This window comes from Cebus imitator, unplaced genomic scaffold (genome assembly GCF_001604975.1).
Source record: "Cebus imitator isolate Cc_AM_T3 unplaced genomic scaffold, Cebus_imitator-1.0 Scaffold61, whole genome shotgun sequence".
Taxonomy (NCBI): Eukaryota; Metazoa; Chordata; class Mammalia; order Primates; family Cebidae; genus Cebus; species Cebus imitator.
The window spans coordinates 6,406,008-6,417,315 of NW_016107376.1; the positions used below are offsets into that span (position 1 = coordinate 6,406,008).

Below are 11,308 nucleotides of genomic sequence, written 5' to 3' on the forward strand. Positions count from 1 at the left end.
CTGAGATAAAACCCTGGAGTACTCTAAAGTGCAAGAGTAGATTAGGAAATTACCAGAAGGCAGAGCTTAGCATTAAAAAGTCATACTGCCCTTCTGTCAGTTTGCTGAGAATGATGGTTTCCAGGTTCATCAAACACCGCATGTTCTCACTCATAGGCGGGTGTTGAACAATGAGAACACATGGACACAGGGAGGGGAGCACTACACACTGGGGTCAGTTGGGGGGAAATAGGGGAGGGACGGTGGGGGGTGGGGAGCTGGGGAGAGATAGCAAGGGGAGAAATGCCACATGTAGGTGATGGGGAGGAAGGCAGCAAATCACACTGCCACGTGTGTACCTATGCAACATTTTTGCATGTTCTTCACATGTACCCCAAAACCTAAAATGCAATAAAATAAATGGGGAAAATAAATAAATAAATAAATAAAAAGTCATACTGCCATCAAGCCTGTTTCCTAGTCATCTGAGTTTTCACTGAGTCCTCTAAGCCCACAGCAGATCACTAAGTTCCATTCTCAGTGACAGCTGCCTGCCTAGCTCTGGTCTTTTAGGACCGCTGCCTTCTTCCTACGAGATTCGGACTGTCCTCTGTCTCTCTCTCTACGTGTCAATTATCTTTGGCCTCAGCTTTACTTTCCTAATTGTCCCCCAAAGACCGAAATCACAGCCACAACTTCCAGATTGCTGCAGGCTCCGTGTTGCAACACTAACAAATACTGCTCTGTCTTTGCAGCTGGCGATGACACGCCTAGGAAATGCACTATTTACTGCTGAGGGGAACTCACTGTTTTGTTAAATTTGAATTCTGAGACAACTCTTATGGATAGGAGTCTGGAGAGGAAGAAAGGGAGACATATATTTATCTAAGGACTGTGACTGATTTTAAAAGGTATGTCTTTTATGATTTTATAAACAACTACAAAGAGAAATATGTAGTATCTGCTGAACCAAATTTTCACGATTTGAAAATTGGGGAAAGGCATTTTTCTATATCTCCTCATGTTGTTTGCAGTCATCTGAAGATGTTTAATTTCAGGGAAATGGAAATTTCTCTGAGTTTCCCTCCATGGAAGCCCAAAATGGTCAGTCACAGCCCAGCCCTGTGTAACAGATCCCTTTTTTTCCCCAAACCATCTAACCACACTGACCAATTTTAGGATGTACTGGTGTCACATGACAGTTTCTTCTTTATGTGAAATATTAACAGCAAAACAGAAGACAACAAGAAATTAATGGACTATCCTACTGTGACCTGATGGTGAATACAAAAAAAGTAACTTGGGGAGTATTCATTCCACAATATTTATAAATAGGTCCTATATAAGACCACAAGACAAAACTCTAGATTGCTGTCCTATCTTGTGAAAGTCTGTCTCTCACTTGTGCTGGTTAAGTTCCACTAAGCTCTAATTTAATCATAAAAAAACATTTCCAAATGGGGGAGTGGGAGGTAGGGAATCCCAATTCAATTCCAGGCAGTGGACCTCAGCCACCACCATGCGTGTAACCAGCAGAAACGATCCTGTCTAGGCACAGCAGAAGACCACAAGTGGCCAAAACTGGCTTTTGAACCCTCCCAAGAGGGGCCAGAACAGGCCACTGTGAATCTACGCCCACCTACTTGGCAACACGCAGCTCCCACCACATCCTCGGCCCTTCTAGATGCAGAACTGCCTGAAAGCAGGAGCAGCCACAGGGCTCAGATACAGTAGATACTTGATGAAATTTCCATGATTACTGCTGTTGCAGCTGACACTATGGTATTACTGTTATGTGAGTACACAGCGCCCCTAAACACAGGGCTCCTGACAGGGACTTTGGCTCCCCTCTAGGGACAACAATGACACAACAACTAATATTGATGAGCTCTTATTATCTGCCAGTGTGCTAAGCATTCCACTTGAGCACAACAGTGATGCTGTGAAGCATGGACTATTATTATTAACTACATTTGAGACAAGGAAGCTGAGGCTTAGAAGGATCCAGCTGCTTGCCAAAGTCATACAGTGAACAGGTACTGAGCTGAGACCTGAAGCTGGACGTTCTGCCTTCGGAGCCCCCACTCTTACCGTCATCCAGCGCTGCCACTCCACCTGCTCCGGCAGCATCTGCTCACCCATGCCGCCGCCGCCACATGAACGGAGGCCTCTCAGGTTCTAAAGCACAGTGACAGGTCACAATGATCCGAATATGACACTGTGCAACATTAGAAGGAGCCCTTGCCGTGGAAAACCAACGCCGGGACAGACTCTCAGGTGGGGAAATCGGTACCGGCACCTTCCTCCTCTGTTGACAGGTGTGGCTGGGAACACAGTCTGCCTGGGTCTACTGACCTCATCACAATTTCCCCACTCTCCCAGGCGTCACAAACCACTGTCCCACCTTAACCTTGATGCACTGGGGTTACTTGGTTCTGAACTTAGTTTGGTATGATACGCCATCTTTGTTTCTTCACACTTCTATTTCCTGTTAATTGTATCTGTCCTGAGAGATAACAAATAATAAAATTTACAGTTCTTAGAAGATAAAAGCGAGCTTGGAAATGCAAGAAAATAACATTCGAGTTATACCAATAATAATATTTACATTCAAATTCTATTGCAAGACAGCAAAAGTTCAGCAACACTTAAAGACTGTACAGTTTCATTCAATGGTCCCATGTTTTTGAAATATATAAAAATATTTTATATAAATACTACATAAAATACAATATGCAAATTATAGTATTTTACTGAAATAATTAAGTCCATCCTCAAATGTTTCTTTTTAATCATCTAACCACAACTTTCAGGTCAACTGAAAAAACAGTCATTTTAAACCCCCTTCTGTTGTCTACGGATTTAAATTGTGAGAAAAAGTCTTTAAAACTTAATTTTGGACTAATTAAAATGAAGGCAAGAAAGAAAAATCAGCTTGTAGTCAGATACACTACGAAGACCAACACAGTTCCAAAACCAATCAAGGGTGACATCAGGTAGAACTCAGAGACTGGAAACTCCAGTTTTCTTCTTTCCTCATTCCTGTTGGTAATTCCAAAAGTCCACAGCCTGCTTCTGTAAGTTTCTTACTGTTATTTACACACCATACACATCTCACAGTGCATTGTACTCCACACATTTGGATGGATCAGTAGGAAAATGTTTCTGGCAAATAGTCATTAACCTCTTCAATCCCTAAGAAAATAAAGAAAACAAAGGTTGGTTATGACATGGTTAAATTATTCTTAACTGCCTTCCTCTGAACTTGCATCAGTTTGTCAGTGTTCCCAGTAAAATGCAGCAGACCCAAGCAATTTCACTCAAATGTATGCCTAGAGAAATGTTTTCTTCCTGTACACTTGCAGATTCGCACAAGAATGTTCACCACAGAATTGTTCACAATAACAAAACCAAAAAATTGGAAACAACAGAAACTTCCATCCATAGGAGGACATATGAAAAAACTTTAGTGTGCTCACAAATGGGATGTCTTACAGCAGTAAGAATGAATTAACTCTACCTACATGTAACAACTGGGCCTGTCTCAACCAGGTTCCAATAGAGAATTAAACTCACTGCCCAGCCTAAGGCATCCATTTACATAATGAGGTAACTTCTCCCCTATGCATCTAAAATTTAGGAAACTATTTACATATCAGTTGGGAGGACTGAGAACATACACTGAAATTATTTTCTGTGTTCTGTGGTCAAGATGAGGAGCTCTGTTTGGGAAAGGTCGATATATATGATGCTTAGAAGCAATGCTGAATGTAAAAAGCAAGTGGCATGAAGTGTTACTACCTTCAGTGTGATATCCTTTTCATAAGATTCAAAAACAAGTAAAAATGTATTGCTTAGAAATACACACATAACACGGTAGAATTCTTCAAAAACAAAGGAAACGACAAATGCAAGCTAACGGTTACTTTTGGAATATGGAAGAAAAATACAGTTTCAATGGTTTTCAGAATGTTCTAGTTCTTGAACTGGGAATAAGGCTTTTAGACATTCATTTTATTACTTCCTAACTTGTGCCTTATATGTTCTCTTTTGTATGTACTAAACATTACACAATAAAAACACTTCAATATGTCAGTAAGAACTGAGTACCACATTCCAAGTGTGACCTGGCCATTCTTGCAGAATTCACTAGAAGCAGTGACTGCAGTGCCTTTGTTCTGTATCTTTGCAACTCTAACTATGACCCTTGGCTGTTTTTAGACAACTACAATACACACACCTAATTCCCACTGATCTCACAAAATTCAAGTGCCTTCTATCTCCTCAGCGGTCTGGCCAGTTCTCCAGTGTAAAACTTTATAGTGATTTTTTAAACTAATGACAACAACTATCACTATTCAATTTCATCCTGTCTCTTTCAACTCATCCTTCAGTCTGTGATCTTTTAAAATCCTTGGGTGACATTTAGCTTGAGTTATTCTTCTTAGCTTTCTCATCTACCACTCAGTAAACATGTCCACTCAGTAAACACGTCCGCTAAGTCATTATTCAAATATTCAATATTCTTCACAAACAGGCCAGGGCAAAGACAGAGACCTGAGACAGCCATGATCAAGCTCTCTCCAAAACAATGCTGGGAAGAAGTCTATAACCAGCAATGAATCTTATTAACTGTGTAATCCCTTAATGCACACATTTCTTTGTTTACAAGGGAAGACTTTGCCAAAGGTGTTACTGAAATCTATGTAACTTAACACCATTAAGCTCAGTAAAATCACCAAAACAAACACCACCACAAACATCCCTGCAAAATCTCATTGGTCCCATAGTAAGCAGGCAACACACTTATCACAGTCGGTATCCATGGGTTATGTGTCCGTAGAGTAAACCAACCCTGGCTAGAAAATATTTGGAAAAAAAGCAGCAACAAAAAAAAAAAACACCACCACAATAAAAAATAATACAAGTAAATATCACATAACTATTTAAATAGCATTATATTGTGTTAGATATTGTAAGTAACCTAGAGATGATTTAAAGTATACAGGAGGACGTGTGTAGATTATATGAAAATACTACGTCATTTTCTACCAGGGACTTGAGCATCCAGATTTCGGTATCTGCCTGGTCCTGGAACCAACCCCTGGGGATACAAAGGGACAACTGACGTACTTCTATGAATGGAGCCATAATCTAACAGGTTCCACATCAGAGAAACAGGACTGTGAAGTATTTAAAGTACTTTGTGGATTCAAGGATTGTCCATATTATGTGATTTAGAAATTAGGGGTGTGGAGGGAGGTTATCTTTCAACTAATTTGCAAGAAGAAAGGCTTTTGCGCACATGATTCACTTTGCTTATTTTGTTGTTGTTGTTCCCTGTGTAATAAGGCATTTCCTTTGGGATAAAGACCATTCCTTCACATAGTCCAGCCTCTGCTGTGAATTCTAATCATGTGCATGCAGAATTGTGATCGGTAGCCATGGAAATACAGGTGATATCACTAATTTGGCGTCTGAAGGTTCCTGAAGGAATAGGTTAGAAGAAGGGCAAAGCCAGGCAAGAGAACACCCTGATGAAATACAAATAGCTTCACTCAGTAGCAGAGCATGGCAAGAACTGTTATGAGCAAGTACAAGGCAAACTGATGGTTTGCCTTGGAGGTGGTTTTCCCCACATTAGAAGAATTGGAATCTTAGGTGTGTGTTCCTTACAGAAGACGAGTGGGTGATGCCTATTTATACTCACTAAGCAGATTCTGTGATTTAAAAATACATACTAGTGTTCTGCCTGAAATCTTAGCTGTCAAAGGTTGTGAAACTCAATCGTTTGAGTCATAAGTAGTTACCACAAAGTACTATGATAAATTTTTGTAAACAGGTCTGAGAGTACATGGCACAGATGTTTGAGGGTATGTCATCTCAGGACAGCATATGGTTATTTTCCAGATGTAAACAAATCTTTTCAATTGGACCCCTCAGGATTTCAGTTCAAATTGCTTAAGGATGCTTAAGCCAGTAAAACAAAAAGCTGCTTAGCTTAGCTTATGGCAAATGGCTTAAAAACTGGTGGTATTTTTAATTGGTTTATTTTTATAAAGCAATACCTTTCTCTAATAAACGTTTATTCAGTGCCTACTATATACACTGTTCTATGCTCTGGAAATAAAGTAGGGAACAAGCCAGAAAAAAATCCCACCCTCCTGAAATTATATTGTAATAAGGGAAGACAGACAAGAAACAAGATAAAGTCATACAAAACAAAAAATATGTTCAACGATGCTAAGTGCTTTGGAGAAAATAAAGCAGGGAAGTGGGGTGTGTGGACACGTGGGGCAACCTGAAGGACTTTGGCTTGGACTCTGTATACTAGGAAGCCACTGCAGAGCTCTGAACAAGACAGCAATACGATCTGATTGTGTCTGAACTCGATCAGTCTGGGGACTGCTGCTAAGAAACTGGAGAGGAGCAAGAAGAGAAGCTCAGGGACCAGAGAGAGGACACTGGAATAATCCAGATGAGAGATGGTGGCTGGACCCAGTGGCAGCAGGGAAGGTGGTGAGAAGGGATCGGGCTTCTACATTCTTTGAATATAGAACCATCAAGCTTTGACATGGACAGGATACGGGCTGTGACAGGAAGAAAAAAGTCAAGGATAATTCAGGGTTTTGTGTGTATGTTGAGAAAAAAAAAATCATACAATTCTTATATCAAATAGTAGCAGTCCCCTACCTCACTCTTTCCAAATCCTAATTCCAACTCTCCAGAGGCAACCCTTTTCAAACCTTTTAAGTAGTTCCTCTGGCATTTATTGCCGTATTTCTAAATACTATACTGGCAGTGCTTGGTTTTGTGTCTCAGATACTAATATCTCCTGACTTCCTACTATGATGCAGAGGATCTCACTCTTACACTGCCCACTGGCGTCACATATATACACACATGCTGAAAAAGCACTTTCTCCCCCATACTCCCCAAACCACAATTCTTAGTGAAATCAATACTCAAGGTTTACCTTAGAAAGGCTACACAAATATCGTTCAAAACAAAGCTACATAACATATTATGGTAATGACCTTCCCTTTCATAATTTTTCTTTTTTCTTTTCTAATCCATTCTCCAACATGAGATGACTCTTGCATGCCCAAACATCACTCGGGACATAATCAGACACACCAGGGAATATAACCCCTTCCATTTCTTCCTGGAGTCCTTCATCCATCTACTCTAACCTGGACCCACTTGTACTGCTACGATCCTGGAGCATGGCAACCCCGTACCCCCAACCTGGGAATTCCTCTCACCTCGCTCTGTGGTGGATCTCAGCTCTTGGATCTTTTTGCTTGGGTGGAGGACATCCTCGGGTAGAGTCAAGACTGCCCATGATCCAATCCCAATTCTACTACTGACCAGCCGTGTGACCTTGAGAACTCACTTCTCTATGCCTGTTTCCCCGCTTACAAAACAGGGAAATGTTAGTGTCCATCTCATACTGCTGCTGTAAAGTACTGAAGGGAAGCAGAAAGTAAGCACTATACAAGTGTCAGCTATGACGATAATGACTACAGAGAATGTGTGCATGTGAGATGTCATCAACCTATATTTACCCTTCACCTGATGGGTCAGGCAGAAAAAGAATTCTGAGTTGGGCATTTTTTCCCTAGCTATTGCAAAGGTACAATAGCTTCTAGTACAAAGGTCTTCTAGCTTCTAGTACTATTAGTGAGAAGTATGATAGTATTTTAATTCCTGCACCTTTGTAAGTGATCTTTTCTATGAAGCATTTGAAATCTTTAGCCTTGGCCTTCCAACACTGCATTCTTTTGTGCCCTGATGTGAACTCTTCCTATTCATTTGCTCTGTCTTAAGTTAAGTTATGTTAAGTTAACATAACTTAAGTTCTGTTAAGTGAATTCTTCTTTTCATTCTATAAACTCATGTCCTTCAGGTCTGAGAAGTTTTATTGCATTAATTCTTTATTTTCTATCTTCCCCTGTCTACTGGAATAGCTACAAAAAAATTGACTCACATTTTATCTTTTCTGCTTTTCAAATTTCTTCAACTTTACCTTCTAACTCGCTAATGTAATCGTTAAATTTCTGCTATGTTTAACTTTTAAGAGTTCATTTTGATTCTCAAACTTTTTTTGTAGCCTAATGTTCTTATTTCATGGCTGCAACCTTATCTAAGATTTTCTGTAGTTGAGACAGGGCCTCACTTTGTCACCCAGGCTGGAGTACAGTGGCACAATCCTAGCTCAATGTAGCCTCAAACTCCTAAGCTCAAGCAATCCTTCTACCTCGGCCTCCCAAGTAGCTAAGACTACAGACATGCACCACCATGCCCAGCTTTCTTTTTTATTTTTTGTAGAGAAGGGATCTATTTTGCCTAGCCTGGTCTAGAACTCCTAGTGTCAAGTACTCCTTCCACCTCAACCTCCCCAAGTTGTGAGATTACAGGCATGAGCCACCACACCTGGCCTCTAAGGATATTATCATTCTCATTGAAGTTTTTTCTATTCTTTATCATTCTGTTTCTCTGAAGGTCTTTTTTGCTCTGTTTTGGTCTCAGTCTTCATGTTGGAGATTTTCTCCAAATGTCTGATGAATCTTAGGTGAGCATTCATGCTGATGAGTAAGGCACTACATAGCTGAATAGAAAACCTCCCTGAATGGGTGGGGCTTGTCCACAGGACTGCATCTTCGGACAGGACAGCAAGATGGTTTTTTCACTGAAGGAACACTAAGTGTTAATAACTTAGATCCTTTCTCTTGGGTCAGTTTCACAGAGCAGAATTCTCCAACTTCTTACCTGGTAAGTAAAACCCTGGCTGCCAGCATCAGAGGAATCTATGAACTAAAGGTCCCATTTGTCAATATCACAGACTTTCACTTAATTTTCCTGTTTTCAGTGTGGCATCCCACCCTTCCTGAGTAGCACACATCTGTCCAAAAGCGAACCTATTTTCTGCTACAGTGGGAGGACGGCAGGGACCCCAGCTGGGCAGGGAACCTCTGGACAACTTATCCTAATTCTCAGCCACTCCCTATTTTCAGCCTCCTCCCATGGCCTGGCCTTTGAGAAGTACCTACTATCCCCCATGTCCACAGCTTTTCTAGTTCCTTAATGACTGCCTCCCACACAGTATTTAGCTATGTTGATTTTTCGAACATCAATATGTTTACAGGAAAATGTTCTGCATTTAAAAGTCTACTTGGTGAGGCCAGGTGCAGTGGCTCATGCCTGTAATCCCAGCACTCTGGGAGGCTGAGGTGGGCGGATCACTTGACGTCAGGGGTTTAATATCAGCCTGGCCAACATGGCAAAACCCTGTCCCTACAAAGATACAAAAAAAATTAGCCAGACATGGTGGCACACACCCTGCTACTCAGGAGGCTGAGGCACAGTAAGTGTTTGAACCTGGGAGGTGGAAGTTGCAGTGAGCCAAGATTGTGCCACTGCACTCCAGCCTGGGCGACAGAATGAGACCTGTCTCAAATAAATAAATAAATAAATCTTAACCATTTTTATGTCATAGGTGAACTGTACACATAAAAATGGTTAAGATGGTAAATTTTATGTTATGCATGTCACAATTTTTAAGTCTAAATGGAAGTAATATAGAATGTTCCAGATATACAAATATCAGCTACAGACATACTTTGGTGTATCATAGCATGTGATAGAGGACATATCCTGGATAATGAGTTGTTTATACCCAGAGAAATCAATGAACCATTAAAACAACCAACGTGCATCCACTAAAAAGATCAGCAATTTATTACTGCAGGAAACAAAAACTTTTTAAAACAAACCAAACTACAATCACAGTTCTTTGCCTAGACTTGACTTTTTTCTTTTAAGATGGAGTTTTGCTCTTGTTGTCCAGGCTGGAGTACAATAGCACGATCTAGGCTCATCGCAACCTCTGCCTCCCAGATTCAAGCGATTCTCCTGCCTCAGCCTCCCCAGTAGCTGGGACTACAGGCATATGCCACCATGCCCAGCTAATTTTGTATTTTTAGTAGAGACCAGGTTTCTTCATGTTGATCAGGCTGGTCTCGAACACCCAACCTCAGGTGATCCACCCACCTCGGCCTCCCAAAGTGCTGGGATTATAGACGTGAGCCACCACGCCTGGCCTAGATTTGCCTTTTTACTATATCATCAGAACTTCAGGAAAATATTTTGTTTATAAATAATCTTTATATTGGCATATAAAGGCACTTTATTAAATCAATTGTTTTTGTATTTTTTGCTAGTCTACACTATGAAACAAAGCCTTAAAGAGGAAAGCACAGATCCAATTAGTGGTGCATCCTAAAAATGTGAATGAGTAAGATGAGTGACATTTTCCACCCAGCTATTTAAAATTCTGTCACAAACTGCAAAAGTTCTAATACAGTAATGAATTAACATGCAATACTTCAGTTAAAAATTAATCCTGACTTCATACTCTAGGAATGCTCTTTTGACCTGAAATGTGATGCTCAAAAAATGTGTACTTAATAAGTACATTTCTACCATTTCAACTAAGATCTGTAGTCATGTATTAAAAGGCCAATACTTCAAATACTGCCCACAGGAACTCTTTTCACACAAGTATATTGTTAAAATTAAATTCATCCAAACAAGTCATTCTACACTTTTAAATCAGTGATCTGGGTTCAGCCACCAGGGATGATGGCAGATGAAGGCAACTGCACGCTGGTTCTAATGAGAAGCCCCGCAGTAAGTAATAAACATACAAAAACTTCAGTATCTGAAGGACTTAGCAAAAAACAAAAGAAAACAGCTTGGGACTAACTCAAACTGCCCGCATAATACATGGTAAGAAACAGTCTGCTGCTCTTTTCACTTATTTGTATTTTCGTTTTCTATAGGATAACAAGTTTCCATTGCAAAGGTTCATTTCACAGAAAGTAACACCAAATTACAAACAACAATTCAAAAATTAAGTAAAAACATACTCCAAATGACTAATTTAAGGGAAGATTTCATTTATGTGGGTACCAGGCTTTCACAATGGAGACTGGTCTGGCTTTTTCCAACCAAGTGGTTGAGAAACCTACAATTTAACGCCCTGAAGTAAAATGCCTCTTTCCCATCAACTAAGCTGCCAGCTAGAAAGCAGCATGGCCCAGTTTAAATCAGCATTCCCCCAAATCCGTTTCCAAAACACACTAATGTTCCATATTAAAAGTATTACTATGTAAAACATACATACTAGCAATATTTTTTTCTAAAAAGGTACTCTTTTAATATGCCAGGAAGAGTAAATGGGTAGACAGCTGCCATCATGCAACAACTTGCCACTTGCCTTTAAGAAATACCTTCTCCATGCACAAGTTTCAACAGCCAAATTGAC

The 11,308-nt window shown here is 40.3% G+C and overlaps 1 protein-coding gene across 3 annotated transcripts in view; it reads right to left on the reverse strand.

Annotated features, from left to right (window-relative positions):
• Positions 1 to 2,577: 2,577 nt before the first annotated feature.
• Positions 2,578 to 11,308, reverse strand: part of PRPF18 (pre-mRNA processing factor 18) — a 43,081-nt gene continuing 34,350 nt past the window's right edge. For all 3 annotated transcript variants that reach the window (XM_017529834.2, XM_017529835.2, XM_017529833.2), the window contains one exon: positions 2,578 to 3,174. In XM_017529834.2, the coding sequence (XP_017385323.1) occupies positions 3,094 to 3,174 (81 nt within the window). In that variant the 3' untranslated portion in view covers positions 2,578 to 3,093. The remainder of the gene's footprint in view (positions 3,175 to 11,308) is intronic.